The sequence below is a fragment of the Micromys minutus genome (assembly GCF_963924665.1).
Source record: "Micromys minutus genome assembly, chromosome: 30".
In the NCBI taxonomy this organism is placed as follows: Eukaryota; Metazoa; Chordata; class Mammalia; order Rodentia; family Muridae; genus Micromys; species Micromys minutus.
In genome coordinates, this window is record NC_137965.1 from 12,046,292 (window position 1) to 12,062,122 (window position 15,831).

At 44.9% G+C, this 15,831-nt stretch overlaps 1 protein-coding gene across 2 annotated transcripts; it reads left to right on the plus strand.

The window, feature by feature from the left end:
* The first annotated feature begins 3,053 nt into the window (after positions 1-3,053).
* Positions 3,054-15,781, plus strand: GINM1 (glycosylated integral membrane protein 1). Of its 2 annotated transcripts, none has more exons than XM_080941655.1 (8): positions 3,054-3,192; positions 6,163-6,222; positions 7,658-7,754; positions 9,110-9,261; positions 9,992-10,148; positions 10,607-10,740; positions 13,204-13,367; positions 15,112-15,781. In XM_080941655.1, the coding sequence occupies exons 1-8, from the start codon at positions 3,079-3,081 to the stop codon at positions 15,221-15,223; spliced, it is 990 nt and encodes a 329-aa protein (XP_080797781.1). In that variant the 5' UTR covers positions 3,054-3,078; the 3' UTR covers positions 15,224-15,781. The 2 variants fall into 2 exon arrangements, with proteins under 2 accessions (XP_080797781.1, XP_080797782.1); XM_080941656.1 differs by having other exon boundaries at positions 10,610-10,740.
* Positions 15,782-15,831: the final 50 nt, after the last annotated feature.

The following is a 15,831-nucleotide window of genomic DNA, read 5'->3' on the forward strand; positions in this document are numbered from 1 at the left end:
AGACAGACAGACAGACAGACACACACACACACACACACACACACACACCCCTAGAACAACAAAAACTTGGAAAAACGAGGTAAGATTTGGTTGCCCATGATGAAGCACCATGACCAAAGCAAGTTGAGAGGAAAGGGTTTGTTTGTCTTATGCCTCCCATCTAATAGTCCGGTACTGAGGGGAGTTAAGTCAGGGCGGGAAACCTGGGAGGCAGGAGCTGATGCAGAGGCCATGGAGAGGTGCTGCTTCCTGCTGTACTTGCTCCCCATCGCATGCTCAGCCTGATTTCTTATAAAACCCTGGACCACCAGCCCAGAGAAGGCCCTTCTACAACAGGCTGGCCCTTCCCCATCAATCAGGAATTTTTTAAATGCCCTACAGTACAGCCTCATTTCATGGAAACATTTCTTAATTGCAGGTCTCTCCCCTCAGGTAACATTAGCTTGTGTCAGGATGATATAATACTATTCAACAACGACCAAAAAAACAAAACAAACAAACAAACAAAAAATGTGTCTTTGTTTCATGTTCTCCCTCTTGTACTCTTCTGGGAATCTTTGGGAAGTTCAAAAAATGTAGTTGGCTAACTCTGGAAAACACCAAGTAAAATGTGTTGTACTGAAAGCCCTGTGACTCACTCTGTCCCAAAATTGCAGCCAGACACAGCATTCCCCAGATTTCCCTTTGGTGTCAAGCTTGCTTCGCATCACAGTAAACTCAAATTTTGATTGTGAAATAATAGGCCTAACAGTGAAATAAGTCACTTAAGGAAGCAGACATGTCATATTTGGGTTCAAAGGTCATTATTAATGATTAATTAAAGGTGTATTCTATGCGCTACATGCTTCATTTTCTAAGCTATCAGATGTTTCAAAATATTTTCTGCTTCAAATATCAGATGTATCAAATGTACACATAATCAGACTGGCTGGATAATTAGGTAAATTGAACCCTTGGGTAAGTTTTGTGCTCAAATAAATCCAGTTGAAATAAGCCGGCTCAAAAAAAGTCAAAGTATATACTGTGTTAATATTAACTTAATTAATATTAATACTGATGATGGATTATTATTTACAAGCTACTGCTAAGTTAATTCTTGATTTTTTGCATATGAATGTGAAAGTCTGGCAGATGAAACCATTTTCTTCTGAATAGAAAGTGAATAGAATCTTTCAGTGAAGTATATTCAAAGTTGGGGGTTGTGTGGTTTTGGGGGATCGATAGCTCATCATGGCTATGGTGACATTATTTTTTCAAATTATGTGATTTATGTGTGCATGTAAAAAATGGGACCCAAAGAAAACAATGCCATATAGATAGTAAAGTTGCTCTTTATCAAACCTTTTAACTACTTGCCCACCCCCCCCCCCCAAGGAATAGGTGCCAAGGAGAATCTATTTGATCTGGCTCCACACTTTAAGGTTTGGCTGTTCCTTCCTGGAGCTAATGCCACCAGCGGAGACAGTGAAATAAAGAAAAAAAATTAATATTCATTTATCCTTTAGAACTGAAGTTACAGGTAGTTGTGAGTCACCTACATTAGGCCCCAAGACCTGAATTCCAATCCTCTGAAAGATCTATTTATTTCATGTATATGAGTACACTGTCTTCAGTGGCACACCCGAAGAGGGCGTCGGATACCATTACAGATGGTTGTGATCCACCATGCTGGGATTTGAACTCAGGGCCTCTGGAAGAGCAGTCAGTGTTCTTAACCACTGAGCCATCTCTCCAGCCCTAATAAGCACTCTTAACTGCTGAACCATATCTCTAGTTCTCTGCACGTATTCTTAATTCCAGAAGCTAGTCACATGAAATAGTCAGTGGTTCCAGATGACCAGAGAAGTAGGTAGGGCTTCATTATGGAATCTGCCTATAAGTTAGTATTGATGTACAGTACCTCATAGTGCTTGAGAAATGAGCTGAGAAGTGAATATTTTCTGGGCAGTGGTGGTGCACACCTTTGATCCCAGCACTTGGGAGGCAGAGGCATGTGGCTGTGAGTTCAAAGTCAGCCTGGTCTGCAGAGTGAATTCCAGAACAGCCAGGGCTACACAGGGAAACACTGAACATTTGACCAGTCCTTTTAGGTTTGTTATGGGGAATCCCATCCTAGTCTCCTCTTTCCCCTGTGTTAGCTCTGTCAGAAAGAATTCGGTGACACACAAATGTAGTGTGGAGATATAGTTTATTGCAAGATAAAGTTAAAAACAGGTCAAAGAAATGTCTACACCTTCATTTCATAGGTTAGGAAAGTAATGAGCAGAATATGGAGATATGTAAACTGGGTTTCACTGGGGGCATTTTTTCTTATCCACAGTGGAACATTTAAGGGAAGGTTCAGGTCCTCAACCCTGATCCACAACAAATTATTGGTTTCCCAGCTATAGTGCAATCTAATTAAATCTTGGGGTTATAAAGAGACCCCAGAACTACTAAAGAAATTCTCATCTGTAGCCAAAGGTAGCAACTTCTGAGTTAGGAGGAATGGTAGTATTTGCCTGTAATCTCAACCCTCAGGAGGCAGAAGCAGAATTGTCACAAGTTGAATATCAGCTTTGTGTAGATAGAGTTCTAAGGCTGTGTAGTGAGAACCAGTGTAACAGCGAATACCTCTCCAAATACTAAATGTTTTCTTTCATTCCTAACAGTTTATAAGACACTAGTTGTGCTATCACTTTGTAAATATATGAACATATTGATACTAATGAAGAAGTACCATCAAGGTTGAGCTGAGAAGGTAGCACACTACTCTTAATTCCAACACTGAGGAGGTCGAAGCAGCAGGGTCAGTAGTTCAAGGCTAGCCTAGGCTACAGTTTCGGGATCCTGTTTCGAAAGAGAAAACAACACATTCCAAAAGCAAAGGCTAGCGTAAAGAACAGCGTTTGTTTGGGGAGAATCCCTTTTTCGTCCCAACTCCTGGAGCACTCACGAAGTTGGCTCCGCCCATAGACGTCAAAGGCCAGCGCAACCCCATCAGCTCGGAAGGCCGGCCCCGTTTGGGAGGAGTCGGCCCCGCCCCTTCCCGGGAGCCACGCCCTCACCTCCCGCTGCCCGGCGCCGGTGTTGTCCAAGATGGAGGGCGCCCTTTCGGCGCCGCTGGCCGTCCGGCTGTTGCTGTTTGTGGCGCTGCCAGCCGCGGGGTGGCTGACCACCAGCGCGCCCAGCCCGCCGTCCACAGTCCCGCAGGTACGGCCGGGCGGGCGCAGCAGGCCGCTCCTCTGCGGGGACCTCCGGGAGGCCGGTCGCGGTGACGCTGCCCCCTCCCGCAGGTGGACAGCCCGGGGTGCGGGGTTGGACAGGGTCTGGCCGCCCGGAGAGAAGCGGGGGTTTGCCCGGGTGCGGGGCAGGGTGGGCCCCCCAAAGGGGAACGCAAGGAAGGCGCGCAGGCGTCCTTGGATGTGTGGTCAAGACTGCGCCTACCCAACTTGAGGTTCGTAGCGCCTCCCGAACCGGCGCCGGTCCTGCCAAGCTTTGCTGTCGAAAATGCGCGATCTTCGGTGACCTCGGGCGTTGACTCCTTCCTGGGTTGGAGCCCGGCCTCGGGCCCTGGCAATGGTTGAGTTGCCCAGTTAGCAATTTTCCAGGCCACCTGTGCTTGCTCAGCCGCGACCAGGAGGGAGCGCCTTGGTCGCGGGATCACTCGGGCTGGCGACTGAGAGGGGCTGAAGATCTAGCGCCTCTCGGTGGGGCTTTTATTGGGGTGTGTCTGTGTCTGTGTGTGTCTGGGGTCGTGGTGGACGGGCGGCCCTTCCTGCTGATGGATCGGAGATGTACTTCGGCATCCTAGGGGAACAAGATTCAACTGCTCTAAGGTCACAAGCCTTTCAGATTCCTGGCTTACAGTGAGAACCATGCGGTTGCAATATGCAGAGGCAGCCCATTTCTTATTCGGTTGTTGCCACAATTGGCCGTTTCAGTTGTATAGTAGGAGAAAGTTTGGAGATTATAAAATCAGAGTTTTCCCCAAATGACAAGAAACTTTGGAAACTGAACATCTTATTATTTGGCAAGGAACACACTAAATACAGAGGTGACTGTCAAGATAAATGTCACTTTTTACTTTTAAAATTTTACTTGTCACGTGTTTATGGTGTTGGATCGGGAACTTACGCCATAGCAATGGAGGTCATAGGATAACCTTGTGGAGTCTGTTCCCCGTGGTCTTGTTTTGCAACACGTGCTTTTACAACCCTTGAGCCATCTCTCCAGCTCTTTATACTGCTTGTAATATTTTAGTTATGCTGGAACTCTTCTGAATACAGAAATCACAATCTGGTGTGTCCCCTAAGTGGTCCTAAAAGTCCAGTCAGCTTGACAGTGAGGATTAGCTATGGGGGGGGAGGGGTGCAGTGTGCTGTGGGGTTGGTGTGTTGTGGTGAGATATCTCAGTGGGTAAAGACACCTACTGCCAAGCCTTGTGATAATTTATGCAGCCCCCACTCTTAGACCAATTGGCTGCAGCCCAGTCCTAATAGGGAAGTTTTGATTAACAGTAGCAGTCCTTGAAGCCAGTAGTATTTCTTGAAATAGTGCTTTTCTACAAAGAGCTTGCCATCAGTAAGCTTAAGTATTTGGGTCATTGCTGATGGACTCACCCTTGAGCAACAGCAGAACTGCCTGTTGCAGACCTTACTCAGCAGTGTTCTAGGAGGGCGGAGTGGATTCCATAGGAAACCACTAGGTGTCCTCCAGAGTGGATGCGGTAGGTAACCTGATCTGGACATAGCCTTGCAAATAAATGACTGCCTCTGCACACATTCGTCACCTTAATGAAGGAGGTCACAAACTGTTTAAAGAGACAGCTAGCAAGACTGCGAAGAAAATGAGAAATGATTAGTATAAAACAGAACAGAGATTTCTTCTGTGGGGTGGGGTTAGTGGGCATGAGTAATATTCTTTACTAAACTTAGCTCTATGGGATCCAGTACATCAAACATCTAAGAGCAGCGCACACACACACACACACACAATCTAAAAATAACAGAAATGAATTTTAAAATAGTTGATAAATTATTTCTAATTAGACATAGGGAGCTCAGACCAATTTTTTTTTTTTTTTTTTTTTTTTTTTTTTTTGGTTTTTAGATCTAATCTCCTAGCTTTTGTCAGAAGCAGCCAAAGGGTCAAACGTGCAGCATCCTGTATATTAGCCTTGGGTTGTACAGTGTGTAGGGTGTACTAACCTCAGGTCAGACATCTTTGAACCCAAGGCTCCCTGGTAGAAACAAAGACCCAGTCTGTGTTCTGGAATGGGCTAGCTCTGGCACAGCCCCAACTCAGTGGAGAAAGCCCAAAGGGTCCTGGACCTGACAGATTAGGCAGTAGCTGGGGATGGGCTACTCACCAAGTCCAAAGTTGATATATTAGGCAGAGCAAAGGATAGATGGGGAGAAGCAGTCCCCATGTAGCCAGTAAAGATGGGGCCACCGGGCTTGGAACTCCTGTTTTTTGGCACCATTTGATAAGTTATATCTCCAGATTAATATATATATATTAATATATTATACATATTATAAATATATTTATATGCAAGTTTGTTGGTAAGCTGCTCTCGGGTGGGTAAGCTCACCGTTGGGTGGCCCCAAGGAAGGAGGCCAGGAAGTCACCGTGGGAAGGGAGACGGGAGAAGGAAGAGAAAGAGAAAAAGCACGCACAGAGAGAAGAACAGGGGTGGGAGGGAGAAAAGGAGAGAAACGAAAATGTCTGAGTTATATAGTAAAGAGCCTCTGGGGGAAGGGCAGCCTAGCCCCTGGGCTGGAAGGTTCAAGGTTGGGGGCAAGGAATGCCAGGTAGGGACTGAAGGATGCTGGGAGGACATGAAGACCAGGCCTGCTTTGGTATGTAAAATGTGCACCTCAGCCCCTTGTTCTGGGGTCTGAAAGCAAACCATAATAATAGAAGAAGCAAGAAATGAACTGGTTCTTGCCTAGGTAAATGGCTTAAAAAGGAAAGGCAGTTGCTTCAAAGTCTGACAGGCTGATAGAGCCCAATGGTGGAAGGAGAGAACAGACTTCTCCAGAGTTATCCTGACCTCACAGATGCACTATAGTATGTGTGAACCTCACTCATGTACACATGCAATAATAGCAAATAAAACTATAAAGAAACCAGGTTATTTTTGATGTGTAAAGTCCAGCATATACCTTTGTTTTGCAGGATGGTATGAGAATTAATGTAACCACCCTGAAAGACAACGGGGAAGTATCTAAAGAACAGGTTTGTCTCCTTCTGATTATATTTTTACTATATCATTTAGTCAGGAATTTTTGCTGATTGTATTAGTCCATTTTCTGTTATTACGTTGGAATGCCTAAGGCAGGCTACTGTATATAAATATATAGAATCTATGTCTGGCTATATGAGGCTTTGCTAACGAGACTGGGTGTAACACCTCATCCCTGTAATCCCAGCACTTTGGAGGCCGAGGCAGAAGGCTTACCTCAAATTAAAGTCAGCCCGTGTTTCTTAAGTAGTGAGACTGTTTTAAGAAACCAAAAACCGAGGACTGGAAGGATGGCTCAGTGGTTAAGAGCACTGGCTGCTCTTGCAGAGGATCCAGGTTTGATTCCCAACACACCCACATGGCAATTCACAACCATCTGTAAGTGACCTAGACCAGCAGGTCATCCTTCAGTGACAGGGTTCTGAGGGAGATGAGAAGATAAAGAAGATAGGAAAGTTGGGGTCAGGAGGGCTTCATAAGCCATAGCTTTTGTCAAACACGCTTATTACGTACAGTGTCTTGTGTGTGGTTTTTATGGGAGAGATGGTATGTCAGCAAACGTCTACCGTGCTGTGTGAAGAAGTCAGCAGGAAGTGGTTCAAGCAGTTCTGTACAAGGGGGACACTGGCTATCTCACAGGACCTAGAGGGTGGGGTTGGGACACATAATGAAGCCCCTTAGGGTAGAAAGTGTTGGGTTCTCAAAGATCGGAATTCATAGCTGTCCCAAGGTCCTGACTACAGGCCACACCGACTCTGCCAAGCATGTTCAAGGTTTAGAGGAAGTTTAGGAGAATGTTCTGCTGAACATCAGGGACTCAGGGAAAGCCTTGGCCCAGCCTAGCCTTCAGCGTGTATCTTCACTTCCAGGGGACCAGCACCCTGTTTTCATCTTAGGCACTACACATGCATGGTGTACAGACATACATGCAGGCAAAACATCCATACAAATAAAATAAAAAGAAATAAGTTTTAAAAAAGAAATCAAACAAAAGCCCCAAACAAAACCAAAAGGGCTCTAGTTGCTTTGTTTTTAGCGTAGTTACAGAGGTTCAAGGACATATTGCCAGTGTTGGTTGTCTTTGGTCTTTTGGCAAATGGTACCGCAGTGATAGGAGCTAACAGGAGAACAGATTTATTTTGCTAGATACCAGATAAGAGAGACTGGGGCCCCACAGTTCCTTTGAAGACATTATCCTAGGGATTACATATCTACCACTAAGATTTGTATCTTTGAGGGTTCCTTCCTCCCCCAAGCATCACTACACCAAGAGAGACCAAACTTCCAGTATATGGATCTTTGAGGGGCAGAGCATATCCAAACTGTAACACTGGCCACACACATAGTTAGATGATGTGTTTTTGCTATGAAGAGTTTGTGGTCATTGATAAGCCATTGGAACTAATGTATATGCTGCTTTCTTTTAAGGTTGTTCTTAATGTAACCTATGAGAGTGGACAGGTATATGTAAATGGATTACCTGTAAATAAAGGTGTAACCCGGATACGCTGTCAGGCTTTGATAGGTGAGTACTGCTGAATTGTTTGCATAGTCTCTGCTCTGGGGGCGGCTGAGCTAGGAGAATCACTCTGTCTGGACAGCTTAGTGAGGGAAGATACACGCCTCCCATCCCAGCTCAGAGAGGTGCTGGAGACAAAGCTCAGTGGTAGATTTTTCCAAACAAGTGGACTGCCCTGGGTTCCATCCTCAGTACCACAGTAAGCACAAGAGCTCTTAGCCAACAAAAGGGGATGACAAGGTGCCTCTGAAGGAGAGCTAGTCGACAGTGCCAGAGAGCTCAGAGCTGACAGCACTGGAGTCCAGAGGCACTAATCATATTACATCACGGCCACGTACCCCAAATCACTGTGAGCATGGTATGGCTTAGCCTAAGGGGGCGCTAACTGAGGTGACCAATACTGAGTGGCTAAGGAGTGTGAGCTCCTAGGCACGTGTTCAGGAATGTGTATATCTATGTGCTTTTCTCACAAATAGTCCTGACATTTGGGAGGCAACAACTACATGTTCATGTTGTAGCGAATGGATCAGTGTGTCCCTCTTTAAAAGTGTTTTAAAGGTTTGTATTGTCTGTGCCCACAGAAGTTAGAAGGGAGCATCTGATCCTATTTCAGTTATTTGTAAGATGTCTGCTGTGCATGCTGGGTTCTGAACTCAGGTCCTCTGATAGAATGTAAGCTTCCTTAATGGATGGACCATCTCTCTAGTCCCTTAATTGCTTTTTGGAGAAAATCTTGTTATGTGGCTCTAGCTGGCCTCGTGCTGCCTCAGCTGCCCAAGTGCTGGGATTAGAGGTGTGCACCTCTATTCCTGGCTGTTTTACTCTTTTGAAATGTTTTCTTTATCTTTGAGAATTCCGTACATGTGTACAATGAAATATGTTCAGATCTTGCCCCAAAACCATTGCGGAGGGATAGACCGCTCACCCTTCCTCCACTCCCAATCTGTCCAGCTGTAAAATACTTACTGGGTGCAAAGGGTTGAGGAAAAAGTAAAAAGTAAAGCCTTGCTCGTGGGCCCTCCCTTCACTGCTTATTTTGTGAGTGTGAGACTGACTCCCTGGCAGCTGTCTGTCCGTGTGCTGCGTTGCTCCTCACTGGCAGGCACTATGGAATCCTAGCAGAGGAGCAGCACTGTAACATGGCACATTCTGACTGAAGACCAGCAAGCATTTCCTCCCATGAGGGGAAGCCACTGGAAGGATTTGCCACCTCATCTCTGGTCAAGGACAAAGGAAACCAGTAAAACGTGTTTGCCGCTGCCTTGTTCCAAATCAGTGTCACGCAAATCACCAAGTACAGTAACTGCTGTAACGGTAATTTCTGTACAAAATCTCACTACTTTTGTTTTTCTGTTTAATAGTGAAGAGTGAAAATGTGGAAAATTTGGAGGAGAAAGACTATTTTGGAGTTGTCACTGTAAGGATCTTAGTTGATGAGAGGCCTGTGACATACAGTACCAGTTCACAGCTAATAGTCATTCAAGAGGAGGTTGTGGAGATTGATGGAAGACAAGTAAGACACTATGCTTGTTAATGAGATTAAATTTGTGTTATGTGTGCAAATGTTGAGTGCTCTTATTTCTGATTGATGAGCAAGAAGGTACTTGTCTTAGTTACTTTTTTATTGCTGTGAAGAGACACCATGACCAAGGCAACTTATAGAAGAAAACATTGGGGCGTAGCTTATGATTTCAGAGGGTTAGTCCATTATCATCATAGTGGGGCACATGGCAGTATGCAGGGAGACATGGTGCTAGGGAAGGATCTTCGAGCTACATCCTGATCTACAGGCAGAGAGAGAAAGAGACTATGCCTCTGAGCTCATCTCCAGTGATGCACTCCCAGCAACAAGGTCACACCTCCTGATCCTTCCCAAACAGTTCCACTAACTGGGGACCAATCATTCAAACAGACTGTGGGGGCCATTCTCATTTAAATCATCACAGTACCATAGAATTGTCTGGATCTAATCACATAGCAAGTTTTTACATTTTGCTTTTTACAAATCTGACATTTGTACTCCTTTCTATCTTTAGAATTGTGCCAAGCATCTGCAGACAGGGAAGGGAAGAGAAGGGACTTGGTGTTTGTCATTCTTTTGCCATTTCTTGGTGCTATGTGAATGACAAGAAGCTGCAGCTGAGGCTGTAATGCCACACAGGAGTGGGAGGGGAAGGAGGAAGGTTCACTTTTAACCCTAGGGCACTATTGAAAGTAAATAGAACTTATTTTTTCTTTCATAGGCTCAACAAAAGAATGTTTCTGAAATGGACATTTTAGTTAAGAACCAGAGAGTACTCAGACACTCAAACTTTTTCCTTCCTTTGGAAGAAAGCATGCTTTATTCTATTTCCCAAGACAGTGACATTTTATTCACGCTTCCCGACTTTTCCAAAAAAGGTATTTAAAAAAATATTTAAAATATTAATGAAATTATTTTGCTTTATATACTCAAAAAAGATTGTGTGTGTGTATGTGTGTGTGATGTACGCACAGATGCCTCCAGGGGCCAGAAAAGAATCAGACCCTAGAATTGGAGTTCCAGTGTAGGTGCTAAGAACTCAACTTCTTGCCTTTGTGCTGCTCCTGTTTTCCAAGTCTAGGATACAGGAGTGAGCCACCATTCCTGGCAGAGCTGAAAACATAAGTTTTTCTGTGTGACACAACAATTTATAGCCCCTTAAAGTGGTGTGAGTGCACTTTTCCTTCTGGTGCTAACTCAGTAAATAAAATTCTTGTTCTGTCACGGTAAATGTATGTTAGCGCGGTAACCACAGATATTACTGCTGTGCTCTGGTAGGGCCTGTAGCAGATGCCAGCCGCTGCTGCAGTTTGGTAACCCTGTTCTCCCGCTTCAGTAGGAACTGTTAGCTCACTGCAGACCACCAGCCACTACCTCATCGGGAACGTGGAAACCACTGTGGACGGAAATGCTTTACCTGGCAAGTTGCCTGAGACGCCTCTCAGAGCAGAGCCTCCATCTTCATACAAGGTAATTCAACCACTGGGTGGCGCCTTTTCGTGGTGCTGCCAGAAGCCTGGTTATGGTAGAGATAAATGTGAAGATGGACTGAGGCAGGAAACATAAAGACAAACGACAGGTCACTTCTAATGATGGATGCATTTGGTTTTGGTGTGTTATTTCAGACTGTAGGCTAGGCTGACGTCCTAGGAAAACCTCCTGTCTTTATCTCCTGAGTGCTGGTATTATAGGTGTGAGGCGCCATGCTTGCGTCACTTGGGGTTTATTGTATTTTTTGAACATGTATTTATTTTGTGTGTATGCACACAGGCATGTGTGTGTCGTGCATGCCACAGGGACAACTTTCAGAACGTCCTCCTTTTACCTGCTGATCCCAGGAACCGCATTCGGGTCATGAGGCTTGAAGTCTCTCACTGGTCATTATCCTTATCCTAATGTGGTGTCATGGTGTTCCTGTTTCCCTCTGGAAGCCTCACATGACAGGTCACGATCATCAAGGACATGCACTTCATTTAGTCGGGAATCTTCAGTTCCAAAGTCCATTCTCACATTTCCACCTTTTAAAATTATTCCACTCCCAACTGTGTACACACGGGTGCAGCGTGCCCTCACGTTCCCACGTGATGATTGAGTGTTTCTAAAATGATAGATTTGGAGTCAGAATGTTTAGGATTAAACTGTGATCTGCCATTTACTAGTTATGTGATCTTGGCTCAGTTCTTCACCTGTTTAATTTACATCTTAGGTTAACCTTCGCTTACTCTATCAAGTACTATAAAGTATTTCATAAAGGTGCCATTAGGGATAAATGGGTATTCCATGTGAAACTACATCAGTACCCACTTAGAACATTTATATCACACATGACATTTGCCGATATAGGTCAGGGAGTATCCTAAGTATGTCTGCCCCTGAATGGGTAAGGTATATGCAAATAGTTCTCACTGAAGGTCAGAACTATTGATTTGGGGTTGCTGGAGTCCAGGTCAGTGGGGCAGTGTGCACCATGGCACCTCCCAACAGGTCAGCCTCAAAGGAGACTGTCTTCATAGTCCCGCCCATCAGTGCCCATATTTGGATCTTTTCTTGATCTTAAAGCATGAAACATGTATATTTACCAGTGGACTGTCCCCATTCTAAAAGCTGTGGGGTTTGTTTTTTCCTTTCCTTGTCCTTTACCTGCAACAGTGAACAACAGGCTTGTCTACTAGTCAGTCAGCATTAGTATTCCCTTATGTGAGTGTGTGTGTGTGTGTGTACACATGCTTGTATCTCAAGAACATAAATTTTGAAATTATAAAATATTGTATTTAGGTGTGCTTTAAAATACAGTTTTGTCATATTATTTGTGGCCCGCAGTCACCCCATCTCATCACTATAGAATTAAAGAAAAGCGCTCATTTTTGAGGTAATTTATCTTACCCCAAACCAGGCTTTTTCTTTTTTCCTCCCTCCCTCCCTTCCTCCCGTCATTACTTTTGACACACACATGTAACCACTGTTATAATCAAGACACAGATTGTTTCTACCCAAAGCCAAAACTTTAAGAAATTTGGCCAGGCATGGTAGTAAATAACCCACAAAAATAACACACAAGTAAATAACACACAAGAGGCCAGACATAGTGATGCATACCCTTCACCTCAGCAGTGGGGAGGTCGAGGCAGGTGGATCTCTGCCACCAGACAGAAGAAAAACTGGTAAGGCTGAGCAGGCTCAGACCCTAGGGAATCTCAGAATTGAGAACGGCAGGAGTGGAGCCAGCTCCCTGCCAAATGATCTGATTTGGAACATGTAACCATGACACCCACAGAGAGAACCGTGGCAGTCAGTCCCCTAGCAGAAAACCTGGAGTTCTCCATGCTAATGAGGTATCTTGATGGGTCCCCATTCTCCAGGCAATGAGCTTCCCTTCCTGGGCATTCCTTCCATAAAAGGTATTTAATCCCTGGTTTACCTGAGTAAGGTGTATGTATTCACATTTGCCATCAAATAAAACAATTTGGACAAGCAAGGACTTCATCAAGGATCGCCATGGGCCTTTGTCATAAAGAGCTACACCTAAATCTGGAGGAGGCCTTCCGTCTCCCAGCCCCTCCAGACTTACGCACTGGGAACCATACTGGACTCTGCCCCATCTGAGGCTCAGCCTTTCCCTTCCCTCCAAGTAAACAAATGCCATGGGGAAGAATGTCAGGGCAAGTGTAGACCCACAGGACCCCCATTCCCAAATCAGGAGACTGGGAACGATAGCAGTTGTCCCAGACCCCACTGTTTCTCACCTAAGAAAACACAGACTGGAGACCCCCATTACAGACCGTGTTCTGCCTCCCCTCAGCTACGTGCCAGCTGCACCCCAGTGGCAAGGTAGCCTCACAGCCCCCACAGAGAAAGACACTGTCTTAAAAGAAAACAGAAATGTAAAATTTTAGTTTATGGAACAGGCCTTTCTAATCAAAATCCACTTCCCAGGTAATGTGCCAGTGGATGGAGACATTCCGGAAAGCACTCTGTCGGTTCTGGAGCAGCGCCTTCCCAGTGCTGTTCATGTTTCTCAACGTCATGGTGGTTGGTGTTCTGGGAGCAGCAGGTGTCATAGCGGTGTTAAAGCTGCTTTTCCCTGTGTGTGAGAACAAGTAAGTACCAGAGTTTCTATTAAGAAGGAGATTGTTTCACTGTATGTTGTGGTAGAAAGTATTGTGTAGTACAGAGTACAGTAGATAGGGCCAGACAACAGGAGAAAAGAATAACTTTTTCTAGCCTATTCTCCAATTTTAACAGATTTAAAATACATCATGTACTTCTTGAGATCTCCATACTTTGAGAGATGAACCAAGAACAGAGATTTTCTGAGTGTCCTGAGAGAGAGGATGAGTGGAAAACTAGGAAGTGCTGTGTGACTGGAGTCAGTGAGGCCCACACCAGCTAGTCCCAACTCCAGAGCATCTCTTTAGTTCATGTCAGAAGATCATGGGGAAGACAAACAAAAGCACCAACCTTCTCTTACCATTTGTAAGGGATGGGGGTCTCATGTGGCCCTGACTGGCCTTGAACTTGTCCATGTAGCTGAGGATGGCTTTGGACTTCTGATCCTCCTGCCTACACCTTCAAAGTGCTGGGAGTATGGGTGTGAGCCAGCAAGCCTGCCTGAACACTGTGTTCTGGATTCCATTTATACTGTGGCCACTGGCAAAGAGGTTTGTTGATCTCACTCCACTCTTAATTACTCTGACTTTCACATCATAGGTCAAGAAGTTGATTGCTGAGTGGCTAAGAAAGGGTTAAAGTGGCCACAGAATTCTGAGGGCAAGAGGCAGCGAGCTTTGTATAGTCACTGCTTACTGTTAGATGTCAGCACGTTGCATTAGCTGTTCAGACACTGGCCGCACTACCAATGTACAGTGCGGGCTCTAGACACAGTGGTCCTGAGAATGGTCATTCCAGTAGCTCTGACTGACTGGGCAGGAGCAGGGTTAGGAGCATTAGTTACCTGTTAATCCTGATGGCCTGATGGTTGGCTTGTGGACCTGCCATCCAGTCTTAGGTGCCCGCTCTCTTACTCAGTTTGGGTGTTTTAAGATGGGTCTCTGTATATGCAGACCAGGCTGGCTCTCAGTTCATGGTTGACCCTCTAGCCTGTGCCTCCTGAGTATTGAGATTCTAGGTGTGATCCACCACACCTGACTTAGACATGACACAGATGAGGGGACTTGGTCATCCATGGCTATGGTTGCTTGGCAACGACTGGCCTGGTTTCTCTAATATGCTTTTAAGCCTGTTTTCTAGGTTAGGAGGTTGTAAACGTATTTAACTCGGTCATCAGCCTTTGCATCATGGCCTGTGTTCAATAGCTGGTGAAGACGGTTGTCAGAGCAAGAGGGAGAGTCACTGTGTGTCAGCATTTGGCACTCAACATGAAGCAAACTGCTGCATTGTATAATAAAATGAACTCTCTTAGAGCAGGCTGCAACTTGAAAACTGCTGTTATATGCCATATAGAGTAGTCTGACCACACAGTCAGCTTGCTTGATTTGAAACTGACCTCAGTTGCCGTTTTAATGGGAGAAATCTGGAAAGGGTAACATAGGATTTTGGGTTCAAAATGAAAACCCATTGTGTGGTCAGGGTTGTCTCTGTGGACAGTGTCTGGAAAGGTGCCTGGCCTTTGCTTTCACCACGGTCCAGGGCAATGGCAGGTCTTGCCTGGAAGACTTACGCTTCCCTTCCCGTAGGACCGGGCAGTGGCCTGTTCCTTCTAGTCGTTCCACGTGCTTGGTTAGAGAACTGGGGGAGAGATCTGTACAAGCCTTGAAGCAGCACTGTTGTACACCAGCCTGCTGGGGGGTGACGCTGGCAGTAATGACTTACCTTGCATTTCAGAGGAATTCTTCAGGTGCATAAAACAAATGGGACCTGTGTGGTACCTATCATCTTCTACCCAGACGGCTCTGAGAAAACAGCAGAAAAACTTACAGAGAAAACGGGTATTTAAAACACCATCTCCAATCATGGACTCTGTTGTCGGCTGTCCCCAGACTTGCCATTTGAATACCATTTTATTTAAATCATTAATCAGTTTGTTACATAGAAATTGCTAAATTCCAAGACCTTTACAGGTGGCCTTGTCAGGGCTGGGTTCCAGGTCACCTGCTCCCCATGAGCTGGCTGTTGAGAAGACGAGTTACTGAGGAAAGTTCAAGTGGAAAGAAGACTGAGAAATAACCAAACTGCAAGGAGAACTGAGACAAAGCTGAGTGCCAAGAACTCCCAGGTGCCTTTGCTGCAGAAATTGTATCTTTTTGATTACTATTGTAAGATTTTATAAGAAGCACTTTATGAAATTCTAATTTAAAAGCTGGAGAATTTAACACTTATTTTTTTTTACTCAGTACAATGTGCCTTTGTATCACATTTATGACTCAGTATAAAAATCACTGAAGTGTATCATAATTTGTATCTGTACCAAAATGCTTTATCTTGAATGCACCAGGATTTGTAATAGTGCCATGGTCTTGCTCTAAAATAAACTTTTTTTTTTTTTTTTTAAGAATTGCTTTATGGGGAAGGGAGTTTGTGCAGGTGAGTAAAATTGCCTGTTGA

What these genes read in the sequence shown, in the direction of transcription:
- GINM1 (XM_080941655.1), top strand. Translation starts at nt 3,079, where the DNA reads ATGGAGGGCGCCCTTTCGGCGCCGCTGGCCGTCCGGCTGTTGCTGTTT. An exon ending in ACGCTGTCAGGCTTTGATAG is followed by an intron (nt 7,755 to 9,109) that starts GTGAGTACTGCT and finishes TCTGTTTAATAG; the next exon opens with TGAAGAGTGAAAATGTGGAA. An exon ending in TTCCCTGTGTGTGAGAACAA is followed by an intron (nt 13,368 to 15,111) that starts GTAAGTACCAGA and finishes CTTGCATTTCAG; the next exon opens with AGGAATTCTTCAGGTGCATA.